The 17,728-nt window shown below is 40.1% G+C and overlaps 1 protein-coding gene across 2 annotated transcripts in view; it reads right to left on the bottom strand.

Moving 5' to 3' along the window:
* Positions 1-1,837: 1,837 nt before the first annotated feature.
* Positions 1,838-17,728, bottom strand: part of EPB41L4B (erythrocyte membrane protein band 4.1 like 4B) — a 167,909-nt gene continuing 152,018 nt past the window's right edge. The window contains exons 23-25 of one of the 2 annotated variants that reach the window (XM_069853384.1): positions 12,508-12,576; positions 8,351-8,514; positions 1,839-6,774 (exon numbers count right to left, since the gene is read on the bottom strand). In XM_069853384.1, coding sequence (XP_069709485.1) covers positions 6,705-6,774; positions 8,351-8,514; positions 12,508-12,576 — 303 coding nt within the window. In that variant the 3' untranslated portion in view covers positions 1,839-6,704. Of the gene's footprint in view, positions 6,775-8,350; positions 8,515-12,507; positions 12,577-17,728 lie in introns of both variants that reach the window. The other variant, XM_069853385.1, reaches the window with a different exon arrangement.

Raw genomic sequence — 17,728 nt, 5'->3', positions numbered from 1 at the left:
AGAATCACCGGGTTGGAAAAGACCCACCGGATCATCGAGTCCAACCATTCCTATCAAACACTAAACCATGCCCCTCAGCACCTCGTCCACCCGTCCCTTAAACACCTCCAGGGAAGGTGAATCAATCACCTCCCTGGGTAGCCTGTTCCAGTGCCCAATGACCCTTTCTGTGAAAATTTTTTTCCTAATGTTCAGCCTAAACCTCCCCTGGTGGAGCTTGAGGCCATTCCCTCTCGTCCCGTCCCCTGTCACCACATATACCATATGTGCTACTGGCAGCGTATAAGCCATAGCCGCAGTGGTCAGGGTTGTCAAGCAAATCTGATGCCACAGCTAAGCTAATCCGATGCCCAGTTTCACGCGAAAAGGGCAAGCCTGCTCTCCTCATCTCACACCAGCAGCTAGGGATGCTCCCGTGAGTCTGCCATGGGATGGCTAGGGGAGGACAATGGTTCATCTTTTATTTCCATTGTTCCCTAGCTCCTCTTCTGGTGGATCTGGTGACAGCCAGCCCTGACGCTGGGTTTGCTGTAGGCTTTCCCTTTAGAGCCAGTTGGACTTCGGCATGGGGATCCCATCATGCAACAGCTTTGAAGACTTAACAGCAGCTGGGGAGAATACAGCCATCACCTCTCACAAGAGCTGGGGTTTGTTCCACCAGCCTACATCTGCACCTGTATGGACACCTTCTGGCCCTGCTGCTGCAGCAGGATTTGTGCAACACAGCCAGGCTGGTACCTATTGCCTCATCTTCTCCCCCAGCCCCCTGCCGCCCCGGGTTAATAGTCCCTGCATGCAAAGTCTGTTTTCTGCTTTAGAGAGCATGTCCCCTGAGAAACAGAATTTATCTCAATGACCTCGTGCCCAGTCCCATAGATCAGTCATCTGATAATAAACCAAAAAATTGTTCAGATTTACATCTCCAAAATCCTCACACTTCTGAGTTGCAGCCAAGTTACATGGGAGTCTTTGCTGACCTTTTAGCGCGCAGCTTCTCATTGCCCTACACCCCAGAACACTATTCCTTTAGCAAAGACATATTAAGGGGAGTTAATTAACTAGGTTTGCTGTCTGGATAATCAATTTTTGTGGTATAAATTGAGTTCTGATGGAAGAACGTTGATCTGTTGCTCCCTCTGCTTTCCCTGCATAGAGATTAAAAATAGATGAATACCCAGTTGGAGAAATTGGGATGGGAATATATTCCTTCCAAATATAGAGTCTTGGCAACCTCAGAAAATGGGGTGAACATTACTGGGATTTAATTTCATAAGTGCACTGGGAAAGTTAATATCAAAATGTCCTGATTTAGAGATCTTTGAACAAAAGAAAATGGAAATGTTTCACTCTGAAGCAACTTTCCTCTTAGGCGTTTAAAGAATAGCAAAATCAAGGGCAAAAGTCCAGATGAAATGCTTTAAATGTGTTAAGACAAAAAATATTGACAACGAATGGGCCTCGTTTGTTGTATGGTTTCATTAGGTTTTTTTGTAAATTTTCCTTCATGGGGAAGTTTAATTACATGGGGTCTCTCAGGCCTGTGTGAAAAGGAAGATTTCTACCCACCCATTCCACTTCAGCAGGGCTTTTTGCTACCTCCTGAGCCCCAGCTGAAAGCCTAGCAAGGTGGCATGTTTTGTGTTTCTTTGCCTTGGTCCAGCCAGTGTTTTTTCCAGCGCTGGTATCAGCAGAGTGACCCAACTAATGACCCAACAGATGACTGGCACCCTACAACACTGGTCTGTAACTTTAAGCTGGGCTTTTTGAAGGTATTTTCTGGGATTTGGGGTTCTTTTTGCATGGAATGTATTTTGTTTATGAAGGTGGATCCACTTCATTAGCAACCAAATGTTTCCTTTAATTGGCACACTGCCCCGTACCTCCTAAATGACTGGTTTGACTACAAATTGCTCAGACTCTGTGATTCATTTTTCATCTCATTTATTGCAGGCATGAATACAGGAACAGGTAAACAGCTGAGCCGTAAAAGTTTCTCTCTAGGCATGTTTTCAACAAAATGCCATCATACACTGTCTGATGATACACGCTGCTATTCAGATGAAACAAAATGGTGTGAGCAATCTTACTTTAAAGCTGCTGTCCACCAGTCAAAGCTGCAGCTGCCCAAGAAGCCTTCTCCTCCACTTAATCTCTCCCTTCCCTCCTTCTCCATGTCATCTACAGGTTCTTTTACGGCACTTAACTTTACAAAACACAGTTGTGAGGCTGATCTTACATGCAATTACAGATCAGCTTCAGTATATTTATTGCAAACTCCTTGAACATTAGGACATTAAAAAAAAAAGAAAAAAGAAATAAATAATAACCCATTGCATAATTGTGAGTAGGTTTTTGTAGCCAATGAACTAGAAATGTATTCAGAAAAAGAAAAGGAAAAAAGAAAGTCAACCAAAGGATATTTGTAAACAGTTCAAATAAAACACGATACTGCCTCCAATGAAACATTTCACTGCATTGCCAGCTCTGTTTCAAATGGGCACGTAGGCATCCTGTTGTAAGAGAGTTGTGAAGCCATGAACTGAAACTTCAGAGGAGTTAATTTTCAAATATTGCACCTTCAGGGCCTAAGTGTGTTTGAAAAATGAAAAATCTGCACGCACTGTGGGAACGCATAGAGATGTGGGATCTGAACATTACTAAAGAAAACCTAGATATTCCTTTGAAAACTAAATTGTGAAAACAGTTGTATCACACACACAGAAAAAAGCACAATTGGTTGGCTTCCATAAGAGACTGCAATATGAGAAAATATTTAACTCCTTGCATGGCTATTTAAATGGCCAATAAATTTTGCTGGAATCACCCAAACATAACGACATTGCATTCTGCCACTTAGAGACTTCACACTGGAAAGCTGGGATCTGCTGACTGGGTCAGAGCATCACTTTGGGCACTGTTAAAAGCCAGGGCCACCCTCAGCTGACTTTGCCAGCATGGTTATGGCAGGAGGTTTCATTAACCAGCTACTCCCAGACTGGATACAACTATAATGATGCCTCTGTGTCCTTATGCCACTGTAAGCTTCACCAGCTCTCTGTTTTTGCCATAAGTGATAAATGCTGTTCTGACAACAGGGTGTAGCTGGTAGTATATTTACACCTAACGCGCAAGGCTTTTGCTGGCAGAGCTACGCTGATCACAACTCATACCTGAAAGCATCCCTGAATGATGTAGCCGTGTCAGCAAGGGTTGCAATGTAGACCTAACCAGAGGGATGGAGAGCAGGATTCGTCTCACTTAACTTTAAGCAATATAAAGATAGACATTTAAGTCAGAGGCACCTCCAGAAGGCAGTTCTTTTGCCGTCCCATCAAGTGAGAATTGAACATATTAACATTAGGTGAGATGAAGCCTTTTCCCAGGAGAGCTGAGGAGACAAACTCTCTTCAGTCACCCTTTCCTTTTACCAGCTCTGGAGACTATGCTTCAGAAGGCTGCTGTTCAAATGCGTTATCTTTACACGTGTCAATGTACATGATAATGATAGCCTGTGCTGGGCATCATGCTGCCACAACTACATACGCAAGCTCATTAAAGCTAGCTCAGATACTTCTGCACTATTATATAGACAAACCTTCGGGCAGAGTATCCTTTAACACCTGTTAAGTTAAAGTTTAGGGGCAAATTTGGACTATCTGCCCTTCAGCATATGTTTACGTTGACATTGTATCATTTACAGTAGTTTTGGGTAACAGGTGTCCTAACACTGTAATTCCCAACCAGAGATGAGCCAGAAGTGTTTATTCAGAGACTGTGAGAACTGAGATGCTTAAGCGTGGCTGAAGAAGGTACGTAGTAAGAAAGAACAAGGTGAAGACACTCTGCAGTTAAAAGTTTAGTTTGATAGCAGTAGAACAGTTTTAATAAAGCTCAATTAGACTGCAGAAAAGGAAACGGTGGCAGCCAGTGCATAAGACACTAAAACAAGACAAGGCAACGTAGTTGGGGTTGTTCTGTGGAAAACATCCCACGGGAACTAAGTGGCCGTGCAAGCCTTTCCCTCCTCTCCTAGTGGGAACCAAGGCAGGAGGAGTGTCTGCTCTTCCTCAGCTATGCCAGAGCACACCTCAGCTGTAAAGGTCCCTGTAAAGTAACCTTGGTTCACATTTCTTGTTTTTCAGTTCTAACTATTAGAGCTGAAGAATTTTTATACAATGGGAGGAAAATGTTGTATTTAAAATAATAAACTAATAGCTTGTTTATGAGCCAGAATATCTCATGGGCTGGTCTGAGTCAAGCATTCAGTTTTGCTGAAGGATTTTGCGTATGTGACCAGACTGCCCTAAATGCAGGTAATTGAATCTGTTTGCCCCCAAACCTGAAGGCATTTCACGGGGTTCTCAGAGTCTTCTCCATGGCAATCAGTACAACTGAACTGTGTGTTCAGATCTGGGTTTTTTTCTCATTTCCTTTGACAATGTCTTTGTGAAACCTATACCAGATCACACACAACTGGGGGTTGCCTAACAGCAGGCAGAAGACCAGATTGAGCCAGAGTCAGTGCTGTGACATTCTCAACTTTACTTTGCTCTCCTCTCCCAAAATGGCACCTCTAGTTAAAATTTTCTTTTATTTGCTCTTCACGATGCTCACTTTTACTCAGGCACAGACAAAATCTGCTGCTGCTTCTCCTTCCACCAGTGCCTTCTAGGAAGTGGTAGGAGAAGAGTAAGAGGACGTGGAAGATGCAGCCTTTTGTATTTGTTGTGTTTTAGCCACCTTTCTGGTTTTTTCACAAGGATTTAATGTTCTTAATCAATTTTTAGTGACTTTAGTTTGATGGAGTGGTACATTAAAACACAAGGAACAGAAGTGTTCTGTAACTGGAAGGTGGATGGTGTACAAGCATCTGATTTCCCAGCAAAGTCACCTGAGCACTCTGACATCTGCTGCTCAGGTGTGTTTCTATGGCTCCTTGTGCCCATTCCTCGTGTTGAGCTACTTCATTACATTTTGTATTGTGAGTTTCTACCTAACAGTTGTGCTGTATATTTTACCACGTTTTAGGGTGACCAGAAAGGTTTGGGTTTGGTGGATTTAACTGAGGACTCTAATGTTAATTTCTTGTCCTAATAAATGTAAAATAGACAAGTCATTTTATACCTCCACATTGCAGTCTGCAGTCCTATGATGCTCTCAACAATTCTCATTTCAGAAAAAGAGCACAAACTGATTCTGAAGGAAACCCAGTCTCACAGCAGTCACTTCCCAGTCTCCACACAAACAAACTGCTTAAGCTGAGATAAAGCCATCGTAATCAGTATCAAATTAAGGGCAATCTTTTATCTTAATACAAACAAGAGAACATAGCATACAGAGTAACAGAAAAATATACATCTTCAGCCATACAAAACGCACAAATGCTTTCCTGTTGGAAGAGTACCTTGTAGCTGACAGTCAGTTGTTGGTAGCTTTCTGGATGACCCTGCACTACTGAACAGGGGGGAATGGAGAACTTCCTTTTTCTTTTTTTTTTTCCTAGGACATAGTTGGTAGCATTACCTGTATACCATAAACACCCTCCCTGGGGCTGTGGTTCTGCTAACACCGGACCACCCACCCCACCTGATGCCTGAGATAGCTCCACTGAGTGTAGAGGCTGCTTGCCTGCAGGAGGTGAACAGGACGTATAGCCAGGTGTACCCTCCACAGGTTTACCAGTAGACATGTGCTGATTAGTAGAGTGAAAAAATGGGTATAGACACACCTATGCCATAAACTACCATGGTTATTATTCTTTAAAGTGATCAATCGATTCATGTCAGTCAGGGAGGTGGTTTATCTACCCAGGAAAGAAAAAATCCTCCCTGTGCAAGCTACATCCACACTGCTGAGGCTCTTCAACCTTCAGTGCTGGGGCAGAAGCTATCTGAGTGTGGGTGAGCCCTAATGCCTAGGCAACCTGGAGAAGGTAAAATCTCAGTTAAAAAAAAGTCAGTATCAAGCTAGAAAGTCAGTAGCAAATTTCTTTAAACAACTGATTCTTTTTCATTAATGGAAATACAACAACATTTAGTTGAAGGTTTAGGTCAAGATGACAATCTATAGAGATTGTTGGGTGCGTATACCTGTATGGTGGGGTATCTTTCCCCCTTGCAGCTATTTATATCTCTGAGTGAATATTAAGGTTAGGAATTTAATAAGACAGCCGTATATTTTTCTGTGGAGACTAACAGTCCTGGGGTTAGGATGTAATAACCGTTCTTCTGCTTTAAAAATGGTTCTTTAACAAATAGCAGTAGCTCATTGCAATTTTCAGTTGTACAAAATGACATATTTTCTGTTACTATCAAAATATTCTGCATAACATTAATTTCTGTGCATTTATTAACATATGTACAGAACAGTGTTTTCCAATAGAAATCAGTATGCTCCTTGCTGATCCTTTTTGCCCTAAATTTACCAAAACCAAACCTGAAATTAATTGAGTTAATAGTATAAAATCTCAGGAGAGATGAAGGATTGAATGTTTATTTCCCAGCAGCAAATGAATAAAGGAACTCCTTCAAGTTAAAGTCTAGCCAGGACTTAAATTTTAACCAACCGTGGTGAATCCAGGCAAGTCAGGAATATCACACATTTTCCCGATGCATTACGTTGAGTACACAGAGCCGAGGAATGTAAACAGACAGAAGGCACATGAAAGGCCCCAATCCATTCTCCATCTGACGGAACTGTGAATTTCATAATTCTGTCATTAAGAGTCTTTTCATCATTTTCTCTCTCTCAAGTTCACGCCTCAGAGTCTCAGCACTGTATAATTAAAGCACAAACAGCCAATTATGGAAACAACAATAGGTCTTAGATTTCAATTTAAAATAATTAACATTTTCAAAATACCAAAGGAGGGGAAAAAAAGGTCAGATTTGATTCAATGAAAAGGGTCATAATTGATGGCTCTTTCAATACCGAGTACCAGTTGATATTTCTGAAGAGCAAACAGAGGCAAGAAAAATGACATAAAAAGAGCCACATGGCAAAGGAGTTTAGGATTTAATCTTACCCCCATTAAAAGCTACTGATTCTGAGGAAAGCTGGACTAGGACTCTAAAAATGAAATAGCTACAGTAAATGCCATCACAAAAGGCTGGTGTTACAGCCTTCTACTTCTCAGCATGGTCTGATATTGGGTAACACCTATATACTTCGAATTTATTACAGTCCTGCATACATCAGGGTGTGGGAAACAGAGCCTGAAGTCTCTGCTCTCACACACTGAATACTTGAGAACCTGCAGGCTCTGCAACACTGGAAATGACCTGGGTTAGTGATTCCATATGTTAATGTGGGAAAAACAACCCTGTTCACTGGGTTGCTCTGAGAAATAAGTATATAATACTCATAAACCAGTCTGGAGATTTAAACTGCAATGCAGAATCTTTGCAGCCCATTCATGGACAAGCAGGGGTGGAATCACCAACTTGTGCTTGAGACATTCTACAGAAGCCGAGTTCAGCACTACAGCTTCAGAATTACATTTTCACTGGATAAATTTTTAGGTGAGTTAGCAATGTTGAACAAGTGTGCAGGTGCAATTAAATCAACATCTGCAGAAAAGAAAAATAACAAAGGAAAATGGGAATTGACTGTGAATCCAAAAGTAAAAAAGGCTCATTTATTATGATGCCAAAGAAACAAATTTTTCTTCAATATAACCCTAGGAGTTTTTGTTTTCTAGAAGTATTGAGTATTTGCACTTAGTAAATTATCATGTTGGGAAATTCATCTTTGATTAAATTCTAGAATAAGAAGTTAGTATGCAAAACCAGTAAAATGGGGGAAGAGAAAATTGAAAGCAGGCTGCCCGTGGAAAGATGGGATGGCTGCTTGTTTCTCAGAGAAACTACATGAAAGACTGCTGTAGATTGATATTACTAAAAAAAGAAAAAGAAAGAGAACCAGTGCCCATTTTTCATTTAGAAAAACAGACATTTCTCAACCTCAGCTTTTCCCTGTGGACGTTTAATTTAAAAAAAAAGAAAAAAAAAACCAAATAGCCACAGCAATTATTAAAACAGACCTTTGTGGTCAGACAAAATAACTTACCCAAGGAAAATCTGCACAACTCTTTCTGTCCAAGTCACTGGCCACAGAAATGTTACACTGCTGGCTGCAGCAGTTAACTAAGGTAGGGGTTTTTTTCTCAGAGCAGATGTAAGTTACAGATGTTTCTTTACATAAACTGAAGTAGGTGTCAAGCAGCAACTAGAAGTCTTTTGCTATCAGGGGAAATGGCACTTCATGGTAATTATGAGAGAAAAGGAGAAATTAGGCTGATTCCAATAGTGCTGAGAGCATCATAGTATCCTGTGAAAGAACTGCACAGTACCTGTCTGCCAGAGAAATTGGTTTATGCGATGTATATACTGTCTGGACCGTTGGAGTCGGTATAGTCTCTGCCAAAGATCTCAGAATGGGTGATGGAGTTACTGGCGTTATCTTAGGAGATGACTGTACCACACAGCATTGTAATTTGCTGTCTGTAAATTCTGCCTACAAAAAAAGGTATACAGAAAGAAAAAAAAGCATAGATTAGATTCTACTGCTTTTGCTACCTTTCATCGTTCAATTAACTGCAAAACACTCAGTAATAAAAACTAATAATGAGAACAAACAGGTTTTAGCTATAGCTGCTCAGTGTAACCCCTGTAGATACTCAACAGCCACCTCTTTTGATGGCTCCTTCCTGTGGGAAAAGCCTGATGGCAACATGCGCTAAGTAGAATGAAACTCCACATATGGGACTGGCAGGATTCGATAAAAGACATAATCAGTTTGGAGAATGTTTCTTATTGTTATTCTGATTTCCCTAGAACGAATGCAGAATGCTGACCACATGAGATTTATGGACTATTCTTCACAAGTCCTATGGAAATTGCTGGTGGGTCTTCTGGCTACTCTCTGTTTTATAACAGCCAGGAGTCCAGGTTTCAAAGTATCCAATCCCTTTCCCACATTTTCTAACTGAAACATGCCTCAAGATAAATATTTTCGCAGTATCAAATGACAGGCAGTGTTAGAGCAATATTGGAAGTGCTGGTTTAAGACAAAGAGCAAGCAACCATCTCCCGTGTTTCAGGCCTATCGGCACTGCAGTGTTACAGCAAAGAGTGGGCCAGCCCTATAGACCTGGAGGGGGATGATCCCTAAAAATAAAACAGCCACAGAGCCCAGTCTTGCTTTTTGGCTGTTTATCATGCCAAACCACAGCAGCTAGTGCCTGTGGCACATGTGTGACCCTGACCCAAGAAAAGCACAGAGCAACTGCGGTTTATCAGTGCATCTGGACTATTAGGACACACTCCTACTGGTGTCAGCTCTATTTCGTTCTTGACAACTTTTGCTTCTGAACTTGGTTCCAACTTCGAGGCAGGGAGAAAGAAGTCACTATCATAAGGTAGTAGCCACTTGAATAGCAATTTTCTTTTTCTTTGAATTATTTCTCAAATTCTGCGAGCCACGCAGGATCAATGCTAAACACAAACAAATGAGTTTAATCAGTGGGACAATCACTTAAGCCCAGGAGAGAATGGCTGTGTTAGGTTTAGTTGCTTATTGTCATTTTTTAATTTCTCTGCTCACATTTCAGCTGAACACATCTGATATGCTCCAAAACAACCTCTGAAGCAAAAGGAATTCCATTAATTCAATGAAATTACTAAAATGGAAAATGTAAAACCGACTAAAGAAACTCTCCCTCTAACCTTGGCCGATTATGTGTGCAAATGCTGGCTAATACAAATTGTTCAAACATCTCCATCATTTAACTTGCACAACTCTATCTTTACAAGCTGCAGGAGGTGTCAGATTTGGTGTTCCTCATGCAGGATCCCTGTTCTCAGAGGACTGTCAGATCTCACTTCTTGGCATGAGAAGGAGACACCACTCTGTGAGGCTGATGTAAATTCTCCCAGCCTTAATGAAATCAGCAGAGAAATGACAAATTACAATTGATGAAGATTTGCCCTGAGTCCTAAAGTGCGTTTGCTCCGGATAATGGTTTTACGGTATATATATCCAAAGCATCTTTATATATATAAATTTACATCTGCTTGAACAGTATGTTTGAGCCAAATATTTAAACTGGTCTAAACAGATATAATTTAATTAATTTGAATCTATGTGACTCATACCGGCCTGATAATATGATTATCAAACCTGTCTTTTCTCTACGTAAATCTCCAATATTCATAGGGTTTCCTGGTATGAAGCTTATTTTTAAACTTTCCAGGCAACAAATTTCTCTGATTTTCCCTCTGATAAAATCAACACAACTGTATGTACAGCACCAAAATAGAAGCCCTGTACAAAAAGTAGTCTTTTAAATGTCACTGTTCATAGCTTGTTTTCTTATTTACTCTCAATAACATTTCAATGTTTTGTTCCAAGCAAAAAGAAAAGAAAAAAAAAGTGAAGGGGAAGCAAGGAAAGGAAAAAGAAGAAAACAACCAAGGAAAAATATTTACAAATGTTGCCATCTGGGACTGTGTGTGACTGGAGAACAGTCAGAGTTAGGTCTGTCTATGAGTCCTATCACTGACCTAGACCTTTCCCTTACAGCTCCCACCTGTGGTACAGCTGCCTTCAAGCCCTCAACAGAGCTCCTGCATCACAATAAACTGAAATGCTGTTGGGGAGAAGCACATCTCTTTGGGCTGGGATGGAGGACCATGAAACACAGGACCAAAGTGTAATTAACCTCCCTAATTATCTTCCAATCTTTATGCGGTCCTCTAGGTAGCTGCAAATTTACCACAGATATTTGTACATAATTCACTTAAAGGACTGCATGAGGGATCACATACTAATGGATTTTTATTGCGATTGACTTTTTCAATATTTGTGATCTTGATTCTGCCCTCCACCCTGCCCGGAGAAATGGGACTCTAAGAGGAGAGGAGGGAATTTCAGAAAGATTAGTTTGAACTTCACTTTGCTTCTTTTCTCTCGAATGAGCATAACAAAAATCTCTACGTTTGAATTTGCTATGAAACAGCCATTTTCTGCAAGATGAAAATTTCTTCGGGGAATTATATCAGGGTAGCTTCTGTTTATATTTTAAAGCTCTATCACCCCAATGATGAAAAAATATTGTGTATAGTCCTCCTAAATTTTACTTTCATCATAACTGTCATAGGCAGAGAAATAATTTCCTGCCAATTGTTACTCATTGGTGTGAAAGCTACTCTGGGCATATCTTTTCTCATATATATCTTTTCTTATATACAGTATTACGAAAGACACAAACACTGTAACTTTAGTTTAGCTTTTACCATGATTGTGTTATCCAGACTTTGCTGACCTAGTGAAAAGTTGTAACATATTCCTCTGTGTTCTCAAATACCTTTAACTAGAGCTTGACAGTGGCACTGACCCAGCTTGGGAAGCCTAACTAACTCTAGCTTTAAAATATATATTTGGAGAAAAACAACAGTTAGATCAAATCTCATGATCAGGTTTATTGTGAAAGATAAGCCTCTTTCCTTATATCATTAAGTGCAGTTACTACACACGGCCCAACAGCGATTGAAGTTACTTATCTCTGATTATATGCCACGTATAGATTGCTGCTGCCAGTAAAAGTTAAGGTTGAAGTCTGAAACGCTTCGTTTTGTGAATGTAATTTAGAAGCTATAAGTCAGTTACTGTGTTTTATGATTATAATCAGACACTGTTTCTTATAAATCAGAATCACCTCTCACACTGGAAAGGACAGAAAGGGTTATAATCAGATCCACATGACTTCCTCAGTTATATCAAGTCCTCCAAAAACATTTTCAAATGCTCTGAGTTGCTTGAATAGGTAATTTTGTCATTCTTATTACATAATGCCTCTACCCTTAAAGTAGGACTTAGTTTTTAAATTGTCAAATAATTGTTTCATGCTTGTATGTAGCTTACCTTACCAAAACCGCTAAACCCTGACTTCCATGGAAGTTTAATAAGATTTAGGTTCAAATTTGACCCAAGTTATTAAGTAGATATGGGAGTTTATACAAAGATACCATTGTAGTCATCAACACACTAATTAGAATTCTTCCTTAAAATTCAGATGTAAATTCAATGAAAATTAGGCTGTTTCTTGTGATGGAACAGCGGGCTGTTTCAGGCAGAAGGCCATGCAATTGCTAAACAGAGGACTAAGTCTTCCTACTCCGTTATTGTTCCTTGGAAAAATGCTATGGAACTTCACAAGTGTCCTTTACATTCCTGAATTGAACAACTTTTTGGAACGGACTGCAGTAGCAGTGAGCCTTGACCTTTAACTTTTAGTCCTCTGTCTAGTAAGAAGCAATGTCTGAATGCAGGCAAATTAATTATTTGTATAACAGGAATCTTTAATCTTTGACTGATTTGCACTCTAATTTCTACTTGGAATTTATCTTTTTTTTTTTGAGGACTGCTTAGCACATGAGTCTCTGACACTTTAAAAAAACGTTGGAATTGTGTTAAATACACTGTTTTTTAGTTGCATGTTCTACTTACAGAAAACTGTGGTACTGTTGTAAAAGGATCGAAAAAAGGATTAGATGTATCAGCAGGGAATGTCTTTATCTTTAAAAAAGATAAAGAAAAAGGTGTTACTGTCAGAGCATAAAAATGCAAAAAGAAAAAAAAAAGAGAAGCAGCAAAGCATTGCAACTACAGTAACATATCCAACAAATTAGAGCAGTTCAGCAGTGTTTGGACCAGACAAAAAAAGACCTTTAAAAATGCATACAGAAACCTGATGATGAATAGTCAAAGCATAAATATGAAAACTTAAGAGATTAATTTTACTGTGGAAGTAAATCTGTGGTGTAAATATGGAGCTGACTGCATACAATGCATCTTCCAATTCTGTCAACAGCCATTGGATCATTACCTGCTTTCTTCAGCAAGCACTACATTTTAATATGTACTATGTAATGCAGAAGCAAATTCTGCACTGCAGGAACTCTGGCTAAAGAACTTGTGCTTTGCGTATTTTAGACTTCCCGATTTTCAGTTACACATTTGCTGCCAAAGACAAACAATCACAAAAGGTGAGATCAAAAGGAAATATATCTAAAAAAAAGCACCAGGAACAACTGTTTGTTTCAGGAAGCTAAGAAGTCCAGTGCCAAGAGGAGGGCTGTGGATAAAGGATGACCTTAGGCGGCTTTTCTGAAAGGTGCCTGGAGAGGGAGAGGTGAGAGCCCAACACGTCCATGTGTTGGGAAGCCTGAGAGATCCCAGAGCTCAGTCCAGGAGCATACGGTCACTGGTTTGACCAGGCCCTGCTGGAAGTCACTTCTGCCCTTAAAATAATTTCAAACATTACTTGAAATTAAAGAAATATTAAAAGCAGCAACAAGCTCTGCCCCACTTCATTGTGAATGCTGTTTTCTATGATTTTCCTCTTTAGAATGCAGACTCATTCAAAGAGAGGATATTTCAAGTACAGGTATCTATTTTGAGTCACACATCGTGCTTTCCACTTGGAAAAATGCATTTGTTTTCACTGTAAAGATGTGTTTTTCACTTTGATATTGAAACTTCTGTACATTTGTTTTTATGTCTTCAAGCACAATTCACTAACTACAGCTATATAACTACTGTTTAAAAATGAAGAAAGCTACCGCTGAGAGGCCAAAGCAAAACCTGAAATTATGACATCACATATAATTAAATAAGTGTATAGTGTTTATTTTATAAATAAAACCCCAGAAACGTGTTGGCTTATAATGATGTCAAGGGAAACTAACAGCCATCTGTGGGCTCACTTCTGCAAACACGTGGAGTTAATCTTGGCATTAATTGTCAGACTTCTTACATGTGAGCATTATGGATGGCAAAGATAGAGTTAAGCATGTAAATAACTTTTTAAGAGAAGAAAAAGGTGCTTATAAGTCAATTACACAAGCAGAAATGAACAAACAACTGTGCAAGGGAGAAATTATTTTAAATCACAATTTTCACTGCAAACATATGAAAGAAAATTTCACACTTCTTTTATACTCCTATATTACTGCCTGTTAGCAAAGCGTATGTATTCTACATTGCTGATTGAACCTATTCATTGGAGCAAAGCAATAGCTCTTTGCAAGTTTATTATGTCACACCCAGAGCCAAGTCTATCACGCAAAACATGGACAGCTGTAGCAAGTCTCACTCTTTCAAGCAAATACCTGTGAGCCCAAGTTGTCACTCTCAGGTTATAAAGAGTTTACAGTAAAGTGTTACGTTACAAAATACAAGCACACTCCACTACAAACATGCTCTTTGAGCCAAAGGCAAACAGTGATGGAAAGTTGGTTGCTTATATGCAGCATGAGTTTGATATGCTACAGCCAAAATCTCTCTAATTTTGCAGGTTGGTCTCATTATGGAAACGAAGCACATTCACTGAATATAGAAAAGAAAAATGATGCAGAACAATATTCAAGACCCCACTGAGATTTGGCACCAGAGGCACTTAAGAGGAGTCAGCCTTGATTGCACGCTGCGACACAGCCGTGCAGAATACTCTCTTGCGAAATCAGTACTGCAGTCTGTAGAAGTGCCCGAGGCCAGCCTATGTATCAAACACAGCAAAACCCAGTTAATCTGGTTTAGTTATTGGTTTGAGTTCCTCTCTTGGGAAGTTCTGCTTATTTAATCTCAGAAATAAGACAATCTCAACAAATGAAAGGATTTCTTGGTTCTAAGCCCACCAGTTTCCGGCATTTCAAAGGAACTAAAAACTGAAATTAAGGAACAGAGGGGGAAAAAAAATGCTTGTGTTCAGCTTAAGAATGACAAACAGAATCCATCCTGCTCAGCCTTTAGGATTTACTCTTTCTTCCTCTCATCTTTTCTTTCTTTGAGAATTGACCATTGTTACTCAAATGGCATGATAGAGTCTACAGGTTTGGCCCAGGCCTCAGTATCAATGCTGCTGTCAGCTCCCATATGCAAAGCACAGGCAACACTGTTGTCTCTTCAGCACTGGTGAAAGGTTCTTATCTATTGCTTGGCTTTTTAGAGTAAGAAGTACGTACAACATCTCGGTCCATGCAACAGCAGAAAGATTCCATATATTTGATAACACTTCTCAGACTGAGCATATGAAGAGTGGAGAGACGATGGCATGGAAAACATCAGTTGAGCGACTGGCTTATGTGAAACTGCACTTGGAAATTTGAAAAGCCTTTTCACTTGGGAGTACACTTTGGCCTGCCCTTCGTGCATGTCCACCATGGCCAGCAATCTACTGATGACAGCAGCAGTACCCATAACCTGGGAGGAGGAAGACAACCCTGTGATTCCTACCACACAAGGAAAGCAGCATCGTATCTGAGTTTCTTCCTGACCTTTGTCTTGGGGTTGGGTTTACTGCAAGGAGTCAAAACTCTCAAAGTAGCTCAGAAAGCAAAACAACTCCCTAACCAGAACAAAAACTGAAGACCTAAATGTTATTCATTCCCCATACAGGACATAGTGCTCTCCTTGCCCTAGGAGTAAGACGTAGCATACCTTTGAACATCTTCTGACTTATGTGGCAGAAGGAGTCCCTAAACTTTTCCTGAGTGTTTTCTCCTCCCTGCTGCAGTAGCATCTGTTGAAAGATGCCAACTGAGGTCTGAGAAAAGAAGAAGAACAGAGCCATCTCCACCAGCTGCCACAAACCCGTGGTTCCTCCAGCCTTTGGATACCTTCAGCAGCTTCCAAGCTTCACCTGGGATTGCAAATATGACTGGAAAAGGAAAAGTGGGCAGCTCTGTGTGCAGGACAGTCTCATGAAGCTGAATTACAGCTGCTCAGACTAGCAAAACACAGTCCTTGTTGTGCGTTGAGTGCCTATTGACAAGCTGCTGAGCCATTCTGTCTGTTTGAGTACAAGACAAAACAAGAGAAATAACGGCTTTGAAATTCACAATTGAACACAAAAATTCCTGTTGGGATAGGTGGACTAGCAATCCTGTCCACATTGCAGAGCTGCTCAGATGAACATGTTATGGCACAGTCAGGTTCTTCCAGGGGAGCAAAAGGGACTAATTGGTATCTCAGGGGCTACAGAAATATCAGGAGCAACAAGAGATCAGAACTTTGCTCTCAATAACAACATAGACAGACTCTTAAATATAAATGTTCATTTCAAGCACACCTGCTCTCTCTGTAGAAGTGAAAAACAGTTTTGCAGCCAAAGTCACAACTATAAAACCTTTAAAGCAGGTCTTCTAAAGTAACTGTCATGTCACAGGGACATGGCATGAAAGGGAAATGAAAGTGGTTCTGCTTTCCCGTGGCATCTCACATGCTGAGAGCTTGTTTCAGAACCTCAAATGCCCCTTGCTTGAAAGGTCAGGGTGCATTACCATAGCAGAGCTACTTGGACAAACATCTCCTTGTCTAGAATATTTAGCTTGGCAAGTTGAGAATTTAAGCTTAAAAGAACAGTTGAGACTTAACAAAAAGAAAGAAAAAAGAAAGAATAATACAAAAAGGATCATTTCAGCCTCAGGAAAAGTCCACTGGTTGAGTAATCCTTAAGGAGAAAAATCTGAAAACCAGTCAATGTTACAGTCACATAGATTTTGTGGGGAAATGAGTGAAATTTTATCCCTCTGTGAATAATTTTCTAGTACTCAAAGATTCCTGTTACAATGTTAGTTGTCCATAGGGGTGACGTATTTTGGAGGTATGTTTGCCACAACAAGAAAGAATTAATGGCACTAATTTTCCTTGGTATTTATACTGCAAAGAAGAATGAAGGCGGGTGAAGGAAGAAAAGGGACAACAGGGCAAGAACCTTCTCATTTTTCTTGTATTTCTGCAAAGAGTTCTTCTGGACAGAATTCAAAACCTCAATAAAACCAACAGCACTTTTCTGAAACACCTTTAGGATGGGCCAGGAGGAAAAAAAAAGCACCTCTGATGCTCTTATAAAAGGAAATAAAAGTGGAGGGAGACAAATAAAGAGAATTCCCACCTGAAATGAAAACAGCAGGAGACTTGTGGAAAATGAGTCAGCAGTTGGAATGTGTTAATTGATATAAAATTAGCTATTTTTGGTGTTTCTGTCAGAGGGGAATGCTACAAATGTCCTTGCTGTGCCAAAAAAATACCACTTTTGGGAGAAGTGGGCTTGGTTTGTATGTGTGCTCTTACGTTTAGGGTAGTCAGTATATTCACTGCCCTGCCACAACTTACTTTCCTTCTACAAAAGTCTAGTAACAGTTTCTGCAGTTGGTATTTCACTCCAACCTCTGCACCTTGACTGGAGGCCTTTATGACCTAATGGAGAAAAATATGCAATCTCAGTGGGTTTGCGCTGTCACTTTGTATGCCAGCTAGATGGGAGACAATCTTCAGGCCAAACAGTTCCCTACATTCCTGTGCATTGCAGCAGAAGCAGAGCTGCTAACATGAAGCGGTGTCATATACATGGCTCTCAGTATACACATACAGCCAGAGGAATGTTCTGTGGTGCTTTATTTAAAAATACATGCTATCAGTGGAATACCATCACATCCATACAGCACCGACACTTGTTTCTACTCATCAACATAGAAAACGCCAACAGCCAAAATTAGTGGAATATATTGTGCTACCATTTCCCAGGCCTGACATGTGATGTGACCTTAAAAAGCATCAGGTAGCCATCAGATCTGGTTTCCAAATGCAGCGATAAGATTCTTGTCTGCTGCCATACCATTTCAATGGCAGAAGTGAATAAAGAGGAGGAAAATGTAAAACCAAAGAG

The sequence above is a fragment of the Phaenicophaeus curvirostris genome, chromosome 3 (assembly GCF_032191515.1).
Source record: "Phaenicophaeus curvirostris isolate KB17595 chromosome 3, BPBGC_Pcur_1.0, whole genome shotgun sequence".
Lineage (NCBI taxonomy): Eukaryota > Metazoa > Chordata > Aves > Cuculiformes > Cuculidae > Phaenicophaeus > Phaenicophaeus curvirostris.
Note: the sequence above shows the minus strand (reverse complement) of the source record. Positions and strands in the feature narration are given on the sequence as shown.